The sequence below is a fragment of the Anser anser genome, assembly GCF_964211835.1.
Source record: "Anser anser genome assembly, chromosome: 1".
Classification (NCBI taxonomy): domain Eukaryota; kingdom Metazoa; phylum Chordata; class Aves; order Anseriformes; family Anatidae; genus Anser; species Anser anser.
The window spans coordinates 3,888,818-3,914,403 of NC_139720.1; the positions used below are offsets into that span (position 1 = coordinate 3,888,818).

At 43.1% G+C, this 25,586-nt stretch overlaps 1 protein-coding gene across 3 annotated transcripts; it reads right to left on the minus strand.

Moving 5' to 3' along the window:
• Nucleotides 1-1,083: 1,083 nt before the first annotated feature.
• On the minus strand, nucleotides 1,084-25,073 carry IL2RA (interleukin 2 receptor subunit alpha). Of its 3 annotated transcripts, XM_083830795.1 has the most exons (8): nucleotides 22,104-25,073; nucleotides 11,050-11,235; nucleotides 10,722-10,826; nucleotides 10,180-10,416; nucleotides 9,453-9,494; nucleotides 8,437-8,484; nucleotides 7,446-7,506; nucleotides 1,084-1,549 (listed from the first exon to the last, which is right to left on the minus strand). In XM_083830795.1, exons 1-7 carry the CDS (start codon nucleotides 22,162-22,164, stop codon nucleotides 7,463-7,465), a joined length of 723 nt encoding a protein of 240 aa, XP_083686921.1. In that variant the 5' UTR covers nucleotides 22,165-25,073; the 3' UTR covers nucleotides 1,084-1,549; nucleotides 7,446-7,462. The 3 variants fall into 3 exon arrangements, with proteins under 3 accessions (XP_083686921.1, XP_083686920.1, XP_083686922.1); XM_083830794.1 differs by lacking the exon at nucleotides 1,084-1,549 and having other exon boundaries at nucleotides 4,222-7,506; nucleotides 22,104-25,071; XM_083830796.1 differs by lacking the exons at nucleotides 1,084-1,549; nucleotides 9,453-9,494 and having other exon boundaries at nucleotides 4,222-7,506.
• Between the last annotated feature and the right edge of the window lie 513 nt (nucleotides 25,074-25,586).

A 25,586-nucleotide genomic window follows, 5' to 3' on the forward strand; every position in this document is an offset into this window, starting at 1 on the left:
TCCTCGTGCCTGAAAACTGCACTCATCCTCACCGCTCCAGCCACCCCCGCTTTCCAGGCCCTGCTGGAATCCCCCCGGCTCCCCATGGCCTGGCCACCCCCTGACTCACACCTCCACCAGCTCCCTGGCTCTCCTCCCCAGGACCGTTTCCCCCGACGGTACCCAGAAATGCCCTCCCCTCCTCTGCGAGCACATGAAATGCATGGGAAGCCAAAGAAGTAAATGAATCAGCTTGGAGGCTGTCTTCCAGCAGATATCAAGGGCGAGCTGAGCAGAGGGCTGCCCCAGCCCCAAGGTCCCCAGCTCCTGGACCAGCCTCTGGGCAGCTTTCTTCTGGGGTTTCCTCTGGTTTCAGCTGATCCTGAATATGGATGGGGCATAGGGTCAGAGCCCAAAGCTGCTCCGTGAGCCGCGCGTGTGCCTGCTGGGAAGATGCAGCCCCCCTGAGCTGGGAAGGTAATGTCACAGCTTGCTCTGCTCTGTGTCCATCTGTCTGTGGGGGGAGATCTGGGTGCCAGCGGGGCTTTGGATATGAAGGAAGAAGTGGTTATTAGTGGGGGCTGTAGGGGGATGCTTTGAGCTCAGAGCTATTGCTGGTTGCATCACCTGCTGGGGCATCTGAAGGGGCACACAGCTGTGCCAGCAGCTTCACCCAGAGGTCCTGCCACTGCCTCTAGGTGTTACCCATCCCATAAAACAAGCAAACAAATGAACAAAAGAAGCCTAGCATTTAATTTCTTGTTCAGCCTGGAAACACACTCATCACATTGCATGTCTCTGAGAAACCCCTCTGGCCAATGGAGGACCAAGTGTCCTTCCCAGGCCGCCTCTCCACGTACGTGCAGTGGCCGACCAAGCACAAGACAGGCTGGCAGCAGGACTAAGGTGCAGAAGCAACTTTCCTCCAAATTCCCGGCGTCACTTACTATTTCTGGCATTGCCACGGGCTTCCTGTGTGGTCTAGACTGAGGCATTACCCCGCGCAGGGATGGCTGGGTTGCAAACACCCCCGTACGGCGTGGGTGGAGGAAGGAGAGCAGACAGCAGCACGGTGAGCAGGCTGCTTTGTCCTGCCTGCACCAGAAAAAGGGTGAATTAGCAGGTGAGGAGCTCAGAGGTGGGGCATCTCAGCTGCTTCTGTTGCCTACACCCTCATGCCACAAGGTGGCTGGGCTTTCATGACAGCAGGCACAACTCGTGCCTTGCTCCCTCCCACATTAAATCAGGTTAACGATGCTTTTGTTCCTCGTGAAGATCTGAGGGGTTCCAGGCTGCAGGTGCTGCTCTCCTGGCGGTTCAGGAGATCTGTGGGCACAGGAGACAGTTCTGCCCCTACACAAACCTGGCTAGAGCTGAGCCTTGTCCCCATCCAGGAACCATTCGAAAGGGTCCTGCTAGGTTTTTAGCACACTGAGGACTGGTGGAAGATGTTTTCTCCCCACCTTTGGGAAGAGGCAACCAGGAGGTACCAAGGCAAGACAGGAGAGGTCTTCCCATGGCACCCGGGGTCTCTGAGCATCTCCAATCCTAGGCCCCTATTGTTGAACATCTAAAAGAAAAAAAAATGGATGGTGGATCTTTGCATTTTTATAGCATCTTCTGTCTGATCTTTGGTAGCTTTACTTGAGTCAAAGGGCTAAAGCATGGCTGGCAACTCCTAGAGCAAAACCCAGTGTTGGATAAAGAGTGTCCTGAGTATAAGGACTAAAGGCTTGAGACAGCTAAGTCTGATGAAAGCTTATAAAAGAGGAGTGGCACAATGAAAATGACTGGGTCCTTGGATATATTTTCATAGAAGTAGCACAAGTGTAGATCAGGAAAACATCTGAGAGATCAGCCATAAACTGGGCTTGGAGGAAACCTTCAGCAGGAAGGAAAATTGAGAAGAAATTATCATTTTTTAACTGCCGAAAAAAGAGAAGAGGAAAAAAAAGCTGAAAGGCTTTGTGCTGTGTCTGTATGATTCTGCACAACACTCAGGATATTTGCTGAAAATGATTTTTTTAGCATGTCATGATGATACCAGTGAGAGCAATATATTCAGGTCTCCTACTATGAAGTAAAGTTTGCTTTCTAAGTATCACATTGGCAGGTAAAGTATTTATAATGTAAGTTTGCATCCTGTTGCTGACAAATTGCACAATGGCATCTCTTTCAGCAGTTATGTTAGTTGAGTCTAGTCTTATCCTGAGTAACCTGCTCATATTTTCTTAGTTCAGTAAATGAAGACTTGTTTTAACAAATTGCTACTTGCATAAATGGTAAATAATAATTTAATTCTGAGGCTCTGAGATCTCATTCTGAATGTATGGAGCACTGGACTTGGACTGAGGCTGATTTATGAAGTTTCCCATCCATAAAATGAAAACAGAAGAATTATCTTTCTTTTACTGTGCACAGTGTCCTAAGGCTAAAACAGATAGCATAAAAACCTTCATTTTTATTACTTTCCTCATATGCTGTGCTTAATCAGAACTTTGTTGAGGATAGGGGGAGTTTCAGCAGTATAAAAACAATAAAAATTAGAGGAGTGAGAAACCTTTGGTTTTGAGCACAGAGAGCTGGAAAACAGGACTACTCGTGCACAGGAAATTTTGTCATTTCAAAATGTGGTTTCAATCTGAATCAGCAAAACCCCAAGAAGTTTCCAAATTCCCCTTGAAATGGAAATTCTGAGAATTTTGACCTGGAAACGCTGAAGCAGGGTGTTTCTGATACCCTCCTCCTGCCCTAGACCCGCCGGGCGAAAGCAACTTTCTTGTCAGCTTGCAGCAGCAACTCGACTAGCTTCCCTGAGGACGTGGGAGGCTTCCCGGGGACACCAATGGTGCCACCTCCCCGGGAGGCTCTCCAGTGTCACTAGGCTCTGAACATTGCTCTGGGAGCCCTCATCCCAGCAGGACTTCTTGGGCATTTCACAGTTGGGTCTTAGCACACAACTTGTGCATGCAGCAGGTAGAGCAGGTGGTTGAAGGGCTCTGTTAGGATAAATGGGGGAAGGTGTAGGGTGTTGGCAGGATAGAAGATCCAATTTTGGGTCTTGCAAGAGGTTCAAACAATTTATGCAGAAGCATTAGCCTTACAGCAGTGCTGCTCTGCCCTGCAGCCATGGGCTGCATCCTACAGGGACCTACCCCTGGTTGGGGCAACACCACTGGGGGCTCCGCACTGAAAGGACCGTATTTAGTATGGGTGTTAAAAATAAAATCTAGCTAGGGGATGTCTTCCCTGAATGCCTCCTGCAGAAAGGCTGGAGGAGAAAAGAGAGAATTCGAAACCCGGAGTTGACTGATGGAACCGGCGCTTGCTGAGTCCTCAAGTCTTTGCTCATACGCCTTCATAGCCCCCAGGTGAGCACGTATTTGCCCTGCCACACTGTTATTCCTACAGAAAATATAAAAATCTAGAAAGAGTGGGTGGCTGAAGTGTTAAGACTGTGACTGAGAGGCGGATCTGTACTGTTTCATTGCCTCCTTGCACTCTCAGTCTTGCCTTGCATCTTCTCAGTTGTCTATGATATGGGCCATTTTTGGCCACTGAACAGTACCTGTGCATAAGGTCCCTAGCTCCTGTTGTTTTATAATAGTAATTTATTATTATTACATAACATAATATTTATTATAATAATAATTTATTTGTCACTGCAACCAAAAAAAAATCACACTTTAAATGTAAACTTTAGAAATTATTCTGCCTTAGGGTGGTAGGCAATGTTTTTAATCAGGTTTCTTCGCTGATACATTTACACAGGTGAGTAACAGGTTCCGAAAGTCTTGATGACTTTGGGACTGGGATTCGGCTCAGTCTCTGACACCCCTGGGTGTCTTGGGTCCTGGCAGATTTCTACATTTAGGCAAGAAGATCAAACAGTAGGTGTTTCCATGTGAGCTACTGTCTAAGCCCCCAGTAGAGTCAATGGAGATCTAGCTGATGCTGTCCATAAGGGCTGGAAAACTATTCTGCCTGGTTGAATATCTGCATTTAATAGCTGAATCTCTCTAGACTCCTCTTATCTCCACCGTGATGGGATAAGCTCACATGGAGACATCCGTATGAAGTCCATATACACTGAAACATTTCAATGTACAAGATAGCTTTTCTGCTGCAGACTTCAGGAAAAAAAAAGTTTTCTGGCACTTGGGTATATATAGCATACAAGTAATGGAAAAAAAAAAACAGAATTTTCAAAGTCTAGATCAATAACAAGAAGGACAAGCTGCCTTTCAAACATCCAGAACAATTTATTCTTACAGTTTATTAGTCATTCCACATTGAGAAAATCAAAGTTTACAGAATAAAAATATCAAAAACAAATATGTAAATTTGTAAAACAAAGAAGAGTGGCCATGGAGCAAACACGACAATTGTGGTGCCCCTTTGGCCACAGCTTCTTCCAGTGGCAGAGTTTTGCTACCAGGCTAGATCCTATTGATTTCCACATATTCTGTGTGTTGTGTTGAAGGATCAAGCCTCAAATACAACCATTTCCCCAGAGGGTCAGCGAGCCCTACCAGGAGGTATAGCTCAGTACAGCTCAGCTGAGAGTTATAGTTTTCTGATCAAGTACACGTACAGCTCCCATGCTGGAGATCACCTGGGTTCAGACTCTATACAAATGTTAATAGCTAACAAAATGAAATCCCATAATAGTTTTCCAGTCTGTATCCTGCTATTGCTTACAGGTCCCATACCAGCAACATGACTCTCTTAATTTACAGGAAACAAAGGCAAAATATAGAGAGAGAGGCCATGAGCCAGCTGGCTAGGGAAAGTAGAATAAAGCACTGGGGCAGTGGGAGATGAGACTCGTTATCTGCTTCACTGGATAACCATGTGCATGCTAGAAGCAGATGAAATATTAGCCTTCTCCAGTCAAATGCCATGAGTGGGACAAGCCAGGCCAGCCTAACCGCAGTGCTTAACGGAGTTATGTTAACAGTAACTAATGTGCATTAACCTAATGAAGCACAAGCGCTAGTACCGCTGCTCGCAGACTTCGGAGCAGCTGACAGGTTTGGAAACCTATCATCTATTGCATAAATACAGGTTGTTTTTTGCTCCCATACAAAATAACAGCATAAAGTTAGACCATTACATATCCATCTGTATAAAGATACATATTATGAATTAGTCTTATTCCAGCAGGAATAAAATAAAATAAAATAAAACAACAACAACAGCAAAAAACATGGAAAGTATAAATATCAAAGCTATGGAGTAAGAGTAACTCAGGCATGGATAGTATAAATATCAAGGCTATGATATGAGAGTAACTCAACAGGAATACAAACCAGTAAAACAATGACACACATTTTATCACAAAACAGAAAATTACACTAACATTCTATACCTCCTGAACTATAAGGAAAGGATTCATCCCATTTGGTTTTTGACATATACCATGTAAGCATCTATAGGTAATCTGATAAATATGGGCATCATTTAGAGTCAGTGAAGGAAAACCCATGCCTTAAACCAGTGAGTCATTTGGCCTATATACATATACATATGTATATATGTGTAAAGCTACGTACATATATAGACAGAGCTATATATATACATGTACATGTGTATGTGTATATATTGCAGTACATGTGTATATATAAAGCAGTGTATATGTGTGAATATATTTGACATTAATAAATATATGCATATATATATAGGCAACATGATGATCCCCTAAAGGACTTGTTCCTTCCCATTGTCTGTCTCAGGCATAGCTGCCTACATTTTGTCAGATGAACACCATCCTCCCAGGCAAAACATAGCTAAAAAGAGGCAGAAGACTATTCAGACCTCATAAATTCCCAATAACGTAAGTACATGTCAAGTATTGCATATGCTGAAGTTGTGCTTGAATCTGTCCTCAGATGCCTTTATGCTAGGCTCTTTGGTGCTCTGCAGCTACAAAAGGCGTAGACAAATTATCTGCTGCCACAATCTGCAGCATCCTTCTCTGATCTGGGATAAGAGTAGGATAGGATAGGATAGGATAGGATAGGATAGGATAGGATAGGATAGGATAGGATAGGATAGGATAGGATAGGATGGGATGGGATGGGATGGGATGGGATGGGATGGGATGGGATGGGATGGGATGGGATGAGATGGGATAGCTGAATAGAATAGGATAGGATAGGATAGGATAGGATAGGATAGGATAGGATAGGATAGGATAGAATAATCACTAAATACAGCATGAATGTAATAATGTAGTAACTGTTGTGGAGATAGTTTGCAATAATTGGAAGAGGGGAGCAATGACAAACACATGTGCATACTGAACCACAAAGGAGTCCAGCAAGATGCAACCCGGTTCTTCTGCAGCAAGGCATTGATTTCACAAGCTTAGATCTGAATGCCACAATTCCCTGGAAAGTTATCACCACAGCTGAGAAAAGGCAGGTTTTCTATGGCTTCTTCTATATTTACGGGGAAAAATCATCCAGCACTTTCTGCAGAAGACACCACTTAGGATCTCAATTACCCTTTCTTTTGGGATCAGCTATTTCAGCACTTGCTCCACCACAGGGCCAATGAAATGTAGAACTTTCTTGGTAATTATTCTCCTATCATATTCTCAGAAACCCCACAGTGGCCCAGGCAATCTGCACCATGGTTAACCATCTTCGCTAACACAAGTTTCAAAGCGTTGTCTACACTTTCTATGGCTTTATCCTATCATGAACAGGCAAAAAGCACTGCTGGTGGTTACACAAAGTTCCTCCCCCTGCCTTGTAGAGAAAGATCCCCATTCAGCAGATAAGCAGAGCCCATTAATCATTAGTGAAGAACATGAGGAGAAAATGGGATGAGGATTAGCAAAGAAAGAGGAGAAAAAGAGAACTCCCAAGTGTGAAATTGGGACATTTTGGATTAACAAGGCTGGGGAGCCTGTGAGCAGGAGTAGTCTTTATGCATCTCAATGTAGTAACAGAAAGAGCGAGGAGGCCAGACTGAAATAAGTCTGAAGTACAAAGTTGTCATGATATGACTGAGAAATCAGGGGGATGAAGGAAGAAGAATTACGTGGTGGTGGTGGCAGATGCTCCACCAGACTTCCCACAGATCAGCCAGAGAGAAAAAGGCTGATTGCGTAATCTATCTGAAACCAACATATTTGCATAATTAACCTTAATTTCCTCAGGGGATTCATTTTCCACCCATTATTTGAACTGTCATTCTCAGTTCCACAATGGCTGGGACAAAGCAGTTTTAGGCACGCTTTTTGATTTCAAAAGCTCTGATTCCTCCTTTTCTTGTACGAGCATTTAACAGCTGAACCAGACAACCCAAAATCCAGGGTCATTTGTTTAATACCACAGAAGGTATTCAGAAATCCAAGCAGTGCAATAATGAGATGGCTGATCTGGCTGATGGCTCTTCCAGTATAAGGGATTATTTTTTTTTAAGATTTCATATTTTCCTGGTTCCTCCCCACTTACCATCTCTGCTTGGCGAGTCACACAAAGACAGCAGAATGGGTAAGCAGAATGAAAAAGATAGCTGTAAAAACACAAAATCAGCACAAAGTCAGCACCTGGAGTTATCTGTAATGCTCCACGGGGATTACTGCAGTTACCCCAACTGGAAAAAACAAAGGATAGGACTGGGAGAGGATCTTATCCTGTTCTTATGTCCAGAGGCAGCAGATCCCCCCCAGTGCCCCATTGCTTTGCTCCCTGGGGCAAAAAGGACCCAGCCAGAGGGGACCTGGACAACCAGAGAGCAACCACAGCCAAATAACCAGGGGCTGCTGATGCTGCAGTCTCTGGCATAGTTTGCAGTACTTCTCTTTCCCTTCCTTTATCACACTCCATTATTCCTCCTTATTATAATGTGCTCTACGGCTGTCAGCAAACTCCAGCTGGAATCAAGAGCCCTTGTACAAAGTCTTGAGCATGTGCACAGTAAGAGCTGATTTCTATTTTAGCAGCTAATGATTGAATGGGAGATGGGGAAGGGGGAGAAGAAAATCATTTCAGACTGATCTAAACGCATCAGTTTAGCTGTAAGCAAATATTTTATTTTCCCATCCTCTTTTACTCCTTCGAAAATGTGTAAGAAACACATCATTTAAATATTTACATTTTCCTCCTTTTCTCCAGTGGAAGTTACTCACTGAATTCACATTACATTTCAGAGGAAGAATTTGAAAATTACTTCATTTTAAAACTAGATTTTTGGTCAACCTATTTTTTTTCTTCTCTTGTATGACTTTAAAAACTGCTACATAGAAAGCTGAAGTGCTTAAACAATCTCTACACTTTCTTTCCTGACATCTCACCTGATCCATGGACATAGATGTGTCTTGCAGTACATTTATTAGCTCTTATACCAGAGATGGACCTCTTCGATAGAACAGCAAATTGAAAGGCAAAGTAACTGCTCTGGGGGACAGGGTGAGGTCTGAGATCAATTAATAAAATGGCATACCTGTCACTGGCAGTATCATAGAAGAGGAAAAGGATGGATGAGCTGAACCTACAAAGAGAGAGAAATTCTTGATGTTGCATTGATTTGCTCTTTTGGCGAAGAGCCAGCTCGTTCCAGCATCAAAGCAGTGATGAGGACAGACTCAGGCTAGGTCTGACAGCGTTGCCTCTGCACAGCAGACTTAATAATTGTCATGTTTGTTTTCTGACCATTTATACATGTTTCCAGCCTGGATATCAACATATCTGCCAAACTGATTATCTGCCAAAGGTGGGCATGAAGTGGCTGTATCTTCCAGGGAATGGGATCCAGCTAGGATCTTTATTTCATATGAGGCTGGGAAGAATGACTTTCAAGGTGCCAAGCAAGCAATTGGAAACGTGCTTCAAACAGGATCTCATTTTTCCAACAAATGGAACCTAAAACTTCTCCAGTGCAAGAAATACACTGAATTTCTCCCTTATCCTGAGAAGGAAGCTCTGAACTTTAGTTCAGTATGAGGTATCATCAGGTTTTTGACAAGAGGTTCTGTTAGAGTGGTGTCTTGATAAACGTTTCTATGCTGAATGCTGCGGGGAGAACTGAGAAAGGGGAGAATATTCCTTATCTAGCCTCATTAAAGGCATTATGTTTTAACAAAGGGGACTACAACATTTTGGGGGAATACAGTTCTGGTGCACTAATTAGAAAGAATGACCTTGTTCAGGCTTGAATGTGCATTTGCAAGAAATTGGAATTACTGTTCAGTTGAATTAAAGGATTAAAGGCCAAAACAGCCTAATTCATCATCCAGAGTCATTTGTTTTTCATAAAACTAATTTAAAAGTTTCAAATATTTATAATCTCTGACTTTTCAATAGGTTGTGTCCTTTTCTGGGACTGGCACGCTGATGGGTTATTTCCATTGTAGCAAGAAGTTCCTTCACCCTGATAGCACTACACGAATTTGCGAATGGAAAAAAAGTGACTGTCTTGATGGAGGAGGAAAGACCAAACAACAGCTGTGACTACCATACCTGAAACACACTGAACTGGATGCTGTAGGAAAACAGGCAGATCTATAAAGAAGGGGAGAAAATCCTGGGTTAATACCGAATCAGCATGTCCAGTGAGACAGGTGATTCATTCCTACAGTCAGAGCACCAACAAGGCAACAATGGCCAAGTTGCTCCCAAGAGGTGCAAAGGGGCTTGCCCAAACATCCCTGTTCCACCACATGGCCTTCTACAAGTCACAAGGGCTGGTGTTTGTCTCAGCTACCGTTATGCACATGTGGCCCCTGAAATAGTCATCTGGGTTCTGTTATAGTCACTGGGGAGAAGTAAATCTTTCTAGGGTGCCATTCATCTAAAACCTTGAGCAATTTTGAGAGATGCTTAGATGTACCTTTTGGAGTACCTTACTGTGAAGTGAGGATAGATGATCTCATCTGCTAGGAGCAAGGAGAAAAGAGAAAGGCTTATTCTACTATTTTCTTCCCAATATATGACTATCTGCTCCCAGATTTGTGCTTCCTTTTGCAATATTGCAGTTAGCATGAGAAGACGCAAAGACCAAGCAGGAGGCAGCTGTATCCTCCCAGTAGATGTCATCTCCATCAGTACTGGAGTTTTGCAGTCACCGATCTCTCCACCCTGAGCCCCAAGCAGGTCGTTCCTTAGGACCCATGTGCTGAGTTGGTGGGGTGTGGCCCCTCCGTGAACAGGTCATCACACTGATGTGATGCCAAAGCAAGAACCTTACCTGGCTCAGTAACGGGTGACAGCCACTCGTCCCTAATGCTGCTGTCATTGGTACATCGCATGTTGAGGGGTGTCCAGATGGTTTTTCCGTTCACCTTCTTGCACGTGCGTGTGCCAGAGACAGGAGGTCGCTTATCGTAACCGGCCTGGCATTTGAAATATAATACTTGCCCCACGGAATAATCTTTGTCCATTTTTAAAGAGGCATGTGGAATAGTCTTGGGTGTACCACAAAAACCTGGGAAATCACAAGGCAGCACGCGGTTAGACAGATACATCTGACCTACTGCTTTTGTTTCTGAATCAACGTGATTTGTGTTCATACAAAATGTAGTCAAGTAGGGTGCACCAAGCTTTCCTAGCTCTTTGTGAGAGTATAAAGAAGTAATTTGCTTACACCTGTTCAGCCAAGATGGTATTATAGCAATTTCTTATTTCTCTTTGGCTATAAAATATAATTAAAAATTGCTCATCTTCATTCTTATACTGCTTCCATGGAAATCAGTGGGAGAAGTGGTACAAAAGGAACAGGCTTTAACTTACCTGGAATGTTTTCTTGCTTTGGAGGTGCAGGGCTCTGTGTTTTTCTCGTCTCCTGTGTAAAATTTAACTCCACCGTGGGAGCATTTGACAACAAAATTTTCTCATCTGTGAGAGAAGATATATTTGTTGAATTACAACGGGATAAATAGCAGAGCTAAGCCTGAGCACCCAAACTTTTACAGGCAGGACAGACCTGTTGTAACTTTTAATTTCCACTGATAAGCACAAAAGGTCATTTGTTAGAGCAATGCCCTGATGCATCTTACACTGACTAACTCATTGGAAAAACACCACTGCAAGTGCAGAGAAAGGTCAAGTAATCACTTACCAATGCATTCAAATTCCCTGTAGACCCAAGAAACAGTCCCCGATATATTCCGACACCGAATTCCCGAGTACTGCCCGCTTCTCCTCCTGTAGCCGTCATCACATACATAATACAGTTTGGTATCCACTGGATATGTTTCAGCAGCAACGTCAGCAAATTCAGTCCTTGGAAGAGGTGGGCATTTTCCTGCAAACAAAAAACCTCTGAATCACAGCAGCCTATACATGTACTTTACTCACCACGGACTTCCAGTATCTCTCTGTGTTATCAATACCAGATCATTGACAGAGCTCCATTAGGTGCCTGGAGCCTAATTCTGCTCCCAGTAAGAGAGATGAAGTTGTAGAGGTGGAAGAAAGCATTTTCAAGAGGTTCACCTAAGCTGGCTAATGGAAATTAAATCCAGGCTGGCAAGAAAATCATCCGTGTGAAATGCAATTCAAGCTGTCACCCCCAGCAAGTTCTGCATTAGTGCTTTTATACCTGGGAACCTATGGGGCTGTGAGGTTGAAGTTGGATAGGCAATGCCTACTGCGTACAGGTTTCCCTAGAAAGAGCTCTCCAAGTGCAGAGCTACCTCTTGGGCTGCTGTCGGGCTCAAGGTGAGACAGGACAACACTCCTGGAGAAGAAACATACCTTGTGGGAGGTTTGAAAGTCACCCACGTGCAGTGTGGGTGCACAGTCATGAGGTGATGGCACCACACAACATGCACAGCCAGGCCTCTCTGCAGCCCTGCCGGGTTGTTCTGGAAGGGAACCTAGGGTCAGCTGAGTCAACATGCAATGCAAATCCAGCTTCCTCCCTCTCCTCTTCCTCCTAATGAAGGACTGCTTCCTCGTGGGAGGTGTTGAGGGATGAAACTGGGTGTCATGAAGGGAATTTGAGGGCTGCAGAGCTTTGCTTTTGATTGTTTCCATATCAAGGAGAGACTCTGATTGTCTGTTGAAACTATTAGTTATTTTAAGTGCATGGCTTTGTGCATTTATCATCATCATCATCATTTTAAAGCAATCCCTCCCTTTAAAGCCTTATTCACATTGGAGTTAGCTGCTCCCATTGATTTTACAAGTATGGATTTGTGCAGGACATAGAAAATCCTGGCCTTGGGAATCTCCACCCAGTAACAAAACCCTCACTTGTCTACAGTTTTTACGTAGGAGGCACTGACCCAGTGCCCTTGTGTTTCCTCTAGAGGAGAAAGGATGCTGGAGCCAGGATGTGCTGCAGCAGCTGTTGGGAGCCACCAGGCAGATCTGCCTGCTCCTGCCCCAGCTGCCCGAAGCAGGCTGTTGAGCCCTGTCTTTCTGCACCCAGCAGCTGGGCGGCATGCAACACTACCCAAAATTTCTTAATGAAGCTGCAGACGATCATATCGTAGAGCTGCTGCCTGCACCAGAGTGTGTAGCCTTGAATCTATGGAGTGAAGCTTAATAAGCAAAACTAAGTCATTAAAAGTTGGGATCATCTACAAGCAAACACTGGGAAGGAGATTACACTCTCAGTTCTGTCTGAGCACACCAAAGAGCAGCTTACTGTGAAATAAGTTTGCAAACCTAAATATAACTTGTCCCCAAACAAGGATGTTAAGTGCTGTGTCATCAGCAAATTGCATCTAAATATACTTCTCAATCAGTTGGAAATGAATTTAGATCATTTCAGTGCACTTGAAAAGCCCACAGAAGTTGATCTGCAGACCCAGAAGATGATAAAGGCGCTGCTTAATGATTATTTAAGGTTTAAAGGCTGAGAAATTTGAAAATAAAACACATTGGCTGCATTGGGTCTGATGCTCAGTATCTTTGGGTGCATGACCCATGGCCCTTTATGCTTATGCATAATAGTAACAGCTATTATGAGTAAAATGTCTTAGTCACTGTGTCTTTGCATTTTCTGCAGCCATAATTAATGCAGCCTTGGCAACCGGCAAGAATGACTGCGAAAGGGCCTTGAATTCCTGCTCGTTGTTCATTTGGCATCTGCCCTTGACTCCCAAAGTGCCTTCCTGAAACAAAGCCATGCTGACAGCAAACCAATCAGTGTTTCCCAGGCCCAGTCCTGCAATGCCCTTTTCTTTCAGAGCCATCCATCATTTTCTCCCTTTGATATTTTCTGCCCTTTTTTGCTTTTCATTATCCTGCCACTTGGTAAAAGTCACAAAGTGCGAAGAAGGCCACAATCAAAAGTATTGTGAGTGGTTTAACAGCCAAGCTGCGTAAGGACTATTTTAATCCCCTTGCATCTTTGTGTTATCAAAGGATTTGCTTCATAAACGACATCAGACTGTGGCTTCGAGTGAAGCTACTGCACCCGAAATAGTTAACCACATGGTTTACCACAGACTGTCAGGGTGATTAAAATTAAAGAGTTATCAGATGAGCAGCAAGTTGAGAGCATGTACTCTCACTTTCCCTGTAAGCTAAATGCATGCTTCCCTCAAGACTTCAAAAGCGTCTTTGAAGCAGATTGCAGATCTGAATCTCAGCACAAGGCACACAGACCTACAATTCTTTAGTCTCTTCTTAAGAAAACCCACAGCATCTAGCCTACTCATCATGAAGGGCAACTATTGTTTTAATCAATGATCAAATGAAGTTGGGGTTCTTCTGAACTTGCAGGCGTCGGATAAGGGTTGTGCAGAAATGGTGCGCAGGCAGCAGGCAGCGAGCAATGCCCGACTTCCACTCTGGCTGGTGCTCATGTATCAACACATGCAAGTTGCAGCTGGATCTCATGCAAAACTCCTAGGACCTAGCCTTTTCGTTTCATCCACATCACTCAAATTCTCACCTTCTCACTTGTAAACCACTGCAGTATCTTCTTTGGCTTTTGCAAGCACATTCCTGCCTCTCTGATCCAGAAAGCATTTGGAAAGATGAATTTCCTGGGCCTTATCTTGACCATTCTGGACTTCTGGCTTCCCTCTGTTGGCTTCCACTGCTTCACTGTCATGTCATATGTTTTGCTTCCATTTCCAAGAGCCTTCTCCTTATCAACAATCACACCCTTTCAAACCATTGACTTCTCATGTTAGACCTCCTCACCCATGTGTTTGATATTGAAGTCATCAGCTCTGGGGCTTATTGTAGAACCAGTCCTCACAGTGGGAGGAACCTTGCATGAATATGGACATGTCAAGATATCCACTGCCATTATTCCTCTTCATTGTCTTTAAGTATCCTATATGTCTTCAAAGGTGTTTTTCGTTCAGTGGTCTTCTACACCTCTTTCAAGAACAGTCGCTGCCCAATGCGATGATCAGTATTACTTCTGTACATTTTTGCCTCATTTTTGGGTCCTAAACTTTCTGTGTTTGACAGTTATTGGCATCATGCCTACCCCAAATGAGCCCTAGCTATCAGCCAGGACTCCAGACATTGTGGCAGTAGATGCGATGAAAATTCATGATAATGACTACACACTCCATGAAGTCTGTCTAAGACTGGAAACTATAGTTTGGCCACCAAAACCCATAAAATCTCCCAGTACTTTGACATTTAGCTGCTTCACAGGCTCAAGCTAATTTACATGTTCAAACTCCCATGAAGGAAGATTATGTATCCCCCAAATCTGCAGGGGATGTAGGTGGTGGCATATAGGTGTGCAAGGGTGTTTCATGGCATTAGATGTCTTGGGGTAGTGTGGGAAGAGTGTGCAGAGAAGAAGGAGATGGGGTGAGGTCTGGATCATATTGCCTACACATAACAGTCTCTGGCATCCACCACCCCAGAACTTCAGTCTTTGTGCCCAAGGAAATTGGATGGTTTGTCCCTAAAAGACTGCAGTGTGGGTGATAGAAGAGCCAACAGATGGGAAGAAGCCAGGGAACTGTGGAATGGTAGTGCAGATTTACTCCTTGACTAGATTTCTGACTTTTACATTTTTTAAGGGAGGTGAATTTTAATTTTATTGCTGTTTTGCACCTAGATGGGAACTAATGTTAATTTGTTTGAATTGCTGTGGTAAGAAAATATAGGTCTTATAAAGGGCCAGCACACCTAGGAGTCACCAGCCTCAGAGCCTCTGGTGGCCCAGTTTTCCATGGCCCAGCTTTCCTCCCACTTGTGCGTTCCTCCACATCTGCTCCAGGGCTACACTCCTGCCGGAGTCAGTTTAAAAGCCACTACCATCCCATAGCACTAGTGGTTCAATGCCCTCACAACACTTTCAGAAGTCCTCTTGGTGGTTTTGTTTGCCTCCTCACTTTCCTTTACCACATCCTTTACTTCCTCACCCCCATGACAAAGTGCTGGGTGCCCCTATTTCCTTCTCTTTTGATCCTGATGTCCCATCTCCTCTTTCCTTCATTTGCAAGCTTCATCACTCCCCCCTTACCATTTTCATCTCCTCCCCACCAAAACTGCCAGATGACTCTAAGTTAACACTTAGAGGTACTACCTAACTATTCTCTTATTCCAGCTGCGATTCCTCATTTCTCCACATATTAACGGGATTTTGATGTCTGCAGCCTTCCTGGAAGTTTTGTATCTGATTTGAAATATTATCATACAGTGGACGGAAACTTGTAAATTCAGATGACTGATATCTGTGAAACATAAAATGTACAAAGTAGCTACTGCACCTTTTGGTGTGCTCCCCAAAATTAAGTTTGATAAGACCTGCAAGCCAACTACTTCGCATATCAGCGACAATATAGGTGGGATTCCTGCTATTAGTGCTTAAGGAAAGGTCTCCAGTGCTATTTCAAATGTCTTAGGGCATCTGGGACCTCCACATAAGCTGTTGGATTTCAGAAAAAAGCTATTGGAGGCCAGTGCCAGGCAGAATATCCTGACATGCCTGCACTTTGGCACACAAACCACGCACTGTTTTTTTGTGAGTTCATTGTCATGTGCTAAATAAAGCTTAACTGCCTTTGGTGACCAAGGCATAGTTAAAAATTAAATCACTGTAACTCAGTCATTAAGCAAGGAACATAGACATCAAGGTGAGACTGGGTTGTTAATCAAAATTAGGGAAGATAAACCCCACTCTGTGGGACTGGAGAGCTTTTCATGACATGCAAAATAGCCACTAAGACCTGATGGCACTAGTGATAGAAGTCTTTCTTTCAATGCTCTGATCAATTCAGAAACTCAGTAAATTACTTGCTGCGGATCTATCTTTCCCAGTCATCCCTATGAGTTTACCACTGCTTTCTATCCCTACAGGTTAGGCACTAATCTTTTGGCTACCCTCAGCACCTAATGCCATTATGTAGGCTCAGAGGAAAGAAAACCGCTAGCTAAATCACCATTAATTCCTCTAGCACTATGTTTTTTTTTCCCCTGAGATTTCCCAACCAAAGTTATTACTGACCCAATATAAAACTTTGCTGACAGCAGACGTGCTGGTGGTATTAGGATTTTTGAAGCTCATCTGTGTTTTTGCCTTCTGAGTTGGCAGAGCTGTGTTAGATAAGGCATCAGAACAACACCTTCCGTACAGAACAGGAGGATGGGGAAATTTCTAGCAGGTATTTTTAGTTATTTGGTAAACACAGGCAATGAGTCATGCCATGGCGACCTAAACTCAGAATTTCCTCTGTCATGTGGATTTGTGTCACTGGCACTGACATTATTCTGATGTAAAGTTAAAACAGCAAGATGTAAAAACAGGGCAATTTTCCCTTAAACACAAAGGTGGTATGAAGGGATCGGTAGGAAACTTGCTGTTTGAAGATCTAGCTAGAAGCTAGAAGCAGAACCAGGCAGTTCACACACCTGCCAGTTCAGAGATGAAGACAGCCTTTCCCCAGAGACGCCAAGAAATCAAACCATGTCAAAATGAAGAGATTTCCCCAGATGTGCCTGAAAAGCTAATTCAGCCCTGGGGGTTCATGCCGCCTGAAACTCTGTGCTCTCTAAATAGAGCATATCTCTTGAAGATGAAACTGATATGGGTGAACAGAAGGAATTGATACCAGCAACTGGACTGAAATGGTAATGAACTTTTTCTAACTTCAAGACTTTTTCCCAAAGGGCCTGATAACAAGCTAGCTATAACTCTGCCTGCTTCTTTCCCATCTGATTAATGTCATTTATGGTCTAGGTGGATTTGTAAGGGGGCAATAGATTAGAGCTGCAAGGCTGAGCTGCAGACCTGATGTTTATGAAAATTTGCCTGCGAGATTTCGTTATCTATACTGTAGATTGCACAGAGATTATTTTATGAATTCATCTTAGTAGTAATGAGTCTGCAGTTTAAGGGACAGAAATGCATTGCAGATGAAATATCAGGCACAAGATTTAATGCAGACAGTGATGGAGAAGAGACCAGCCCTACAGGGCAGGAGATGAGTTTCAGTATTCCTAATGTCCTGTTCTAAGGACCAGGCAATTCAATGTCTGCTGAGTGTGTTGGTTCTAGAACATGTTTCTGTTGAAAAGACATGAGAATGGAGAACGAGTTGGCAAGATGTCTTTTTTTAACACCTTGTAGGTGCATGGAAAATTAGGTTTGGGAGAAATGCACCTCTCTCATCTCTTGGCTTGATGATGCTAACCAGCTGTTTGCCATTAACCTAGGCAGTGGAATCTTTTTTTTTTTTTCTTTTTTAAATCAGAATTTTTCCATAAACTGCAAGGCTAGAGTTCATTTCTCAATGGACTAAGCTTCCTCATGCTCAGAGGTAGTTCACAATCAAAATTTACTTTCAGGAACCTGCTTTCTTAGCTCCCTCTGTAATGACTAGAGCTGGACAGATGTCTCTGGAGGACACTAGACATCTAGCTTACATTTTCCAATGCAATGCCTACAAGTGCTTCTCACTTTTTGTTGGCTGCAGTGGTGGTTGAACAGTCTTATGTGCTTGGATTGGGAATTAGCATGGGTTAGCCAGTGCATTGATTTCATTTTAAAGCTCAGCTGTTGTGAGTTCCCAGCAGAGCAGCCCGAAGAGTTTGTGGCATCTTCTGCTGACCCAGATGCTCTTCTGAACATCTGCCTTCCCTCTTCCTAAACAGCTATCCCCATGCACCCCAACTCTCAGCTGTTGTGAGGCATAGACTGATGAGTGTCACCCAGCAGACATTTCAATTCCCCTGTAGTCACTAGAAAGAGACTTACAGGATGTGACTCATTGCACCCTTATCTCCAATCTAGTAGATGAACTGCGCCCTAAAAGAACTATTTTATCTTCCCCGGCTATGAAGGGGGTCCACATGTCCTCCTCGCTGGAGACTTTGATGGTGCAGGTGGCTGAAGCTAAGTGGGATGAAATCTCACAGCTGGCAGGGAGGCTGGGCAGGGGACTTGGACTGCAAAGGTGGAATTGGAAGAGGGAAAGTTAGGAAAGAGGGAGCGTGTTTCACAAGGGAGGGAAAGGGAGGAAAACTAGCCCAAACAATGTGCACTGAATAGAAAATGTATGAATCAGAGAATGAGCAACCTCTGTTTTTCTTATTCTGTTGTTTCCGGGTGTTTATAACTTTTGATCTAAGGTAAAGCCACAGAGCTCAAACCCTTTAAAGGCACCCACTACACATAGTAGGGCAGGAGAACACGGTGTCTGGTTTTGAAAATATCATTTGTGAAAGCCTTGTTTTGGTGACACTTGGTTTTTGAATAGATTTAGCTACGTTTTTTCCTTAAGTCTGTGAGTTCAGTAACATTGGCTCTTAGGTATTTCATCTAAATGAAAGAATACATTACTGAGAAAGAAAATTGGCTTTTTAAGCAGCAGCAGGCATTCAGAATCTTTGGCTGGAACTTTCTCAGCCTTTACTTTTGCTGGGTTGGAAGGGCTATTATCCTCTGAAAATAATTGAACTGGAGGACAAGCATGTGTCCCAGTCTGAACAAAGTGGTCTGGTGGGAATCTTGACTTCTAATGTACCTTAAGGTCTCATTTCATTTATGACCTTAGCATGGAACTGGTCATTGAGCATATTGCTGGAGCTCTCACGAGGGGGATGGAAATTATTTGTCATTGTTCATGATTTTTCTGACCTTATAAGCATGAAATATTTTGCCAACTAAAGAGGGATGTCTATTCTTTGTCTGGGGGGTTGCGTTTTAGAAAGGGAGAACATAAAGGAAAAGCAGGAGATGACAATGCTGCTACTGCTGCAGGGATGAGGAACAGGGAATTGACCAAAGAAAGTCATGAAAAGACTTTGGCAGTGTGAGTTTTGGAGAAGCGTTGGAGGAGATGATGAGAAGGGTTGGTAAACCAGGTGGGGAAACTGTTCCAGTATTCAGGACCCGGTTCAGAAGATGGAAAATGACACAGAAAACATCCAAAAGCTTGGACTTGAAGACGCAGTTAGTGTAACAGGAAAGAGAAAGGATTCAGCTGGACATCAGGGAAGAAAGCAGAGGGCCCAAAATCATGGTACAATGAAGAAATAGTGAACAAAGTTAAAGGCAGTGGTTTTCCAAAGGTAGTGGCTAAGGAGTGGATTTTTTACCATGATGAAAGGGAATCATAAAATCATACAGAATCAGAGAATCATTTATGTTGGAAAAGACTCTTAAGATCAAACCAAAAGGGTAGGATGTATGGGGACATATATAGGGAGAAGATTTCTCTGTCTCAGGGAAGAAGCAGATACTGCAGGATCTCTGTCCACAACATTGGCTTTTCCTTAGCACAATCACAATTTTAACAATTTAAAACCTCTTTTATTTCACTGAAGCTCTATGTTGGGCACTTTGCTGCTGAAGACCACCATAACTGGAAGGTTTATATAGGTATTTGCTCTCTATTTGACCTTACAAGAAACACTTGTATGTGTTTGACAACTTTAATTTATTCTGCATTGCATTTCAAATCCATGGGAGCGAGCACTAATATGCAAGTATAATGGGAAAGAAATTCCTCTCATTTAAATGACTGAGATCTGGTACCCATCTTGTGTGAACAAAATTCAGTTGAATGAAATTCTTTCCTTTGTGAGTTTTAATCCTTTCCAGGTTTGACTTGCAAATCTATTCAGTGTATTCCTGTAAGATGAATACCAAGATGGAAAGGTCGTAGGAGCACAGTCCAGCTTTTATTTTGTATTTGACCCTCACCTAGCATACTTCAAGCCTCATCCATGCCTACAGCATCTAGGCACTGCTGCCGTGCAGGGTAAATGAGATAAATGTGATGCTCTTCAAGAGAAAATCTAATTTTCTCTTTTCCTCTTTAGCACTAAGATGTAGTTTAATTTACTAAATGAATAATCCCTAGTTTCCCCAGATTCATATAATAGGAGCTTACTCTCTGCAAAGTACTTTGAGACCCATCAGTGAAACTGCTGTGTAAAACAAAGGTTTTTTATTTTCTTTTTACCCTCATGATATTTATTCTTGATAGCTCTTTTTGACAGAAACCCTCTTGCAAACAACAACTATGGCAAGATCTATTTACAAAACTGAACTTGTGATACTGGGAAGAGCTGAAAAGAATAAGGCAAAATAACACGAGTAACATTGTATGTATTGGGATTAGAGAGTCCTAGCTGATTTTTGACCAGCTTGACCTAGCCTCTTTCCCTTTTCTTTGCTCATATCTGTTCCCAAATCTTCTTGTTCAACCCCATAAGGAATAAAAGCAACAGATCTAGCAGCCACGATACTTCAGGCATCTCTACAATAAAAAAAAAATCATAAATTGGTATAAAGGGCAGTTTTTCTACATTATTGTGCTATTTGCAGGAAGAAATTTATATTTGTGTAAAACACTATGTTTAAACATTGGGAGAGGCATTCAAAATAAGTACAAGAAGCTGAGGAAAGAAGAGCTTAGTGGTACAGTAAAGAACGCAATGCTATGCATTTATTCATTCATCAGAGAATGAAATCATATCAAATTGCATAAAATGCAACTACTTAGCACCTCTCAATTTTATTTTTTTTTTTCCAAAAAACAGAAAGATTTCTGATAAATGAGACTTGCCAGCAAGAACTCTCACAATGTGTCCCGGGCAGAGTAATACAGAAAGCGTGATATAGGGGACCTGACTCATCCCAGAACCGATCCCATTTACATATCTCTGGCAGAACGTCTCGAGCCGTGCTCTTGCACACAGCACTTAAACATTGGCTGTGGGCACTGGCACTTCATTTGGCAATCAAAATACCCCACGATGGAAAAGGTGTGGAGCTCACAGGCAAAAGTATTTAACCAGAAAAAAAAATCACCTGGGCGTCAAATATTTTTTAAGGTATTTCCTGTGTTCATGGGTAGAGATGGTTGGTTATAAGCATCCCAGCCATCCCTAGAGGTGCCCTGACCATAGTAAAATATGCAGCCCTGGTAGAGATGATCCCTTGGTAGTTAAAATATCAGTGTATCCATGATCCTGCCTTAGGCTGTGTCTGCTCATACCTCTGAACCCAGACATCACCAGCAGGTACAGAGGGAAATACCACATTTATCCTGAGGGTTTAAGTAGTATCCCTCTGAACAAAGCAGTTTAAGTGCAAGCACTCTAAAATATCACCCCATTTCTTAATGCACACGCCTGTCACAACAGATAAGCCAAATATAAGCAGTATTACAACGTATATATGTGTATAAACGTGTATATGTGTATAAAACTGCAGTGAATGCTGAATGAATTAGCTGCCTCTGTTTGCAATTTACAGGCACTACTGGTTGGGAGGTGTGGCTGAGCGGTTATTTGGTATCTCTACTACCTGTAGCAAAATGGATGGCACCTTTTAACTAATAGCACGGCTATCAATTTTGCCTGCAGAAGCACTGACATTTCAGTGTCTATTTTTATATTTCCTAAAGTTACATGCAAAATGGAAAAACAAATTCAAAGAGCTACCTAAGGCGCCCAAGGTGTCTTTGATCTGCCCACTGTTCCAGTGATGGGTTGGAGGATACATGCATTACTCAGACAAAAAAATATCCTGTACTGCTCTGGATTGTCTCCGGTTGCTGGTTTGTGGGCACAAAACCCATTTCTCTCGTTTTCTTAGACTAAAAAATTCCTTAAGCTCTTAACATCTTTCCTTACCTGAAAGGAGCCAGGATGTTGCGAACATCCTCCGGCAGCCACCACAAAAAAGAAAATCACATTTTCCCTCCCCAAAAAGCAGAAATAGTCATTTACCTGCCCTGTTTCCCTTGACGGATCCAAACAAGAGCCACATCAAAAGGCACTTGAGCTCCATGGGACTTGTTCACATCTTTTCTCCGCAACTCCGAGGATGATGAAGAGTTTCTCAGAAGCGATGGGCTGCTGTTGGCTGACCCAACGAGCTGTCTACTGCATGGTTAGACCTATGGGCAGAGCCACCCTGCGTGCGCAGCAAGGACTTTGCTCTCTGGTCAACAAATTGTCGTTCCACTGACTGGCGCCGCCAGAGACAATAAAGGCTGCCGTCTCTTCTGCTTTTATCCAGGAAATCAAACTTAATGCTCGGCGTCGCAGAGCGTGCTCTTGTGTGTAGGAAGTGGTTTGACACATCAGAGCTACTGACTCCAGAGCTGTTCCACTGCAGCTGAGGTCAGTAGAAGAGGGAAAGATTTTAGAGGGTTTGTGCAGCCACTCAACCCCAAATCTGTGGCGGGACAGGCATCTGAGAAGGACCTTCGCTGTAGGATAGCTGTCTGGTGTATGACAATGGACATCAGGCGCCATCTGTGTGCTCTTCCTCTGAAGAAAAAGGTCCCAGGAGATGTTGCTCTGGCTTTTTAGAAGACTTTATCTGCTTCTGATTAGCCCCGCTCCATTTGTGTTTCGGTATGCCCGTCTGCAGTTTCTCTGGGGGACAGCTGGACTGAAGGATGGGAGGTTTGACCCAAAAAATCTATTAGGATGGGGCTGGCAGGTTTGGAAATGGCTTCTCTTGTTCCCAAATTGTCTGGGTTTCAGATTCAGTGGAACTGGTTCTTCTGAATGTTAATAGAAAAGTGGAAAAGATGAAGGAAATATTGTGCTTTAACTCTGTGTAGTTTCTCTACAGCCATTTCCACAGAAATTATCATCGGTTAGTACCTTGAGAATTGGTTGAGATAAAGTACAGAAAAATGGATTTAAACTATCCATGGTATTTTCTCCTGATGCGGACAGAACAACCTGTAAAATGTACTACTTATAATGTACTTAATATACTATCCGTGTTAAATATCAGTTTGCCATTTTCATGAAAGCTTTTTTGGGGGGTTACTAATGCAGGTGACCCTCTTGGAGGGTTTGGTAGCAATGGGGCTTTGGCTGAGGATTACTGCCCAAAGCCAATTGCAACAAGTCACAGAGAACAAGTGAGACTTCTGGAGCAACTGCTGTGGGTAAAATACCCTGTTCACCATTCTCTGTAAATGCTGGCTGCTTTTATATCAGTACTGAGGGCACTTTTACCAAATCATCTCCCATAATTAATAGGATAAGAGGAAACAATCATGCCAAAGCTCACAGAAGGACTTGGAGAGATTTGCTCTTGAAACATCTGTCCGACAGTCATAGACCCCAATTTCTCACCTATTTCCAAGATGCCCAGAGATGTGAAACTGCATGTGCAGAACCACAGCCGTCTGGGTCGTACAGCACTGAGAGAAATCCCAAACTTTTTCTCACAGTTTGTCCTTCCCCTACTAAATATGTGGTGTTTTCCCAGGAGGTGCAGGGCTTAACTCCCCAATTTCTCCTTCTATTTCTTGCCTGGTTAAACTACTGAATTTCTTGGCTACTTGCATGATGGAGAGAGAGATGGGGGGCCAGGTCTGCAGTCTTTCCCCTCAATCTGCATCCCTCAGTTTTGATTGCAGATGCAGGTTCTCCACTAGCTGCATTTTTCCTTTGGTTGGAAAAGGTCCTTTTTGGAAGGTGAGCTAAGAGCTTTTGCATGCAACCATTTACTTTCAAGCAGCAAATCTCAGTGTAGGTGGATAATAGCCGCTACGTTTTTATTAGAAACGGTGAGTTTTTCTCCTAGCAAGAGCACGCTATGTACACTCAGCTGTACTGGAAGGAACGGTGACCCCAGGTGGCTAATTGCTACAAGCACAGTTTGCATGAGAAAGACCTGTAACTCGGCGTTTAGACATTTTAAAGGTCAGAAAAAACGGTTACTGCTTGTGAGAGCAATTAGTTAGGTCAGCTTTGTGAAATGGGTCAGCTTGCTGGTCGGTTCCGGGAAAAACCAGCACTGCTTCTGCGAGCAAAAGGTATTCAGCTGACCCAAAGCAGAGCTGGGTGCAGAAAGGGGAGGGTGAGAACAGAGAGACTGAGCGAGGGGTAAAGTTATCAGAAAAAAAAAAAACACAGGGGTTTATGACAAAAAAAGAGAAATCAGCTTTATAATTTTGATGATTAGCAACAGAAGTGTGTGGCAATAAAGGAGAGGAGGTGCTGAAAAAGCTCAGAAGTGTTGGAGTCCTGGATAATGATGGAGAAAACCAGGAATATCTTGAGCATCCAGGAAGGTGCGGAGGCAAAAGAAGATGCTGGTGTCTCTGCTGCTTGTTGAATTTTCTCCCAGTGATCACCAGGGGTTTGCTGCCCAACAAGTGTTCTCTTACAGCAGAGGGCTGGGAAAAAATTAGGATTTCACATGGCCCAGGTCACACAGAGAAGTGAGGATGGTAAGCCAAGACTTTGAAGATTATTTGTATATTTAAACAATACCACAAGACCAAGCAAGATGCAGAAAAGGAGTTGCCAGAGGGTAAAACACAGACCCAGCACCAGCCTTCCCCAGGTCTATGTTTAATGAGGGTTTTTCAAAATTCCTTTAAAATGCTTTTAAAAATCTGACCATATGAACTCCTTTGGTCTGATGCTCTGAGCAGCAGAGGTTGTAAGTGCTTCTGTGCATCTGATGCAGTTTTATCTGGTGGAAAATAGCAGAATCATTCAGAAACTGGGGAGAAAACAGAAATTCATAGGGGTCTGTATCAAGATCTCCCAAGAGTCATGTTTCCTATACTTCACCATCACAAATAAAACAGATTAGCACTAAGTTTTCAGTTGTTCCTTGCTTATTTTATAAAGCCCCTGATGTTGCAAACAAGAACAAGTCAGTTTAAAGAAAAAACAGCACTACAATCTTTTTGCAACCCTGTCCAGTTTAAATATCTTTAATAAATATCCACATAACTCACTAGGATAAGCAATCTTTTTGCTTTCTTTCTTTAATTCGACTTTTCTGATGTCATTCACTCTTGCCTAAGCCCTCTCTTGAAGGGAATAACTCTTCACATGGACCTTGCCAGGGTGTGGGGTGTTCTAAAAGCTGCATGTTGTTGATTGCTTATATCTTCCTTGAAATTACGGTGATAGTGGTAGTTAAATCACAGTATTTATCTTTTTACTTGGGAGGAAATGTACTGGGAACCTAATCTAGGCATGGGATGCTGTGCTCCCCTTTACCGAACAGCTGCAGCTCGGATAGGTAGGCTTTGCACTTAGATAGACCACTCTTGGCTTCCTTTGCAGATTACTTAGAGGACTGTGGTTAGTATTTTCAAGAAAAGTCATTAAAGATGCCATGATAAAACCCTTTCTTCGGGAGTGGCCTCACAGTGATGCCTAGATCAGCTCCAGTTTCTTCTTTTTTTTTTCACTCTTCTTTTCTGGCCCAAATCCTTTCCA

Bases quoted from the DNA above. Each gene is read 5' to 3' on its own strand.
- IL2RA (XM_083830795.1), bottom strand. From the start codon at position 22,164: ATGGAGCTCAAGTGCCTTTTGATGTGGCTCTTGTTTGGATCCGTCAAG. The intron at 10,417-10,721 runs GTAAGTTAAAGC...GTGATTTCCCAG, and splicing joins AAAGCAAGAAAACATTCCAG to GTTTTTGTGGTACACCCAAG. The intron at 9,495-10,179 runs GTAAGGTTCTTG...CCTTCTTTATAG, and splicing joins GTCACCCGTTACTGAGCCAG to ATCTGCCTGTTTTCCTACAG.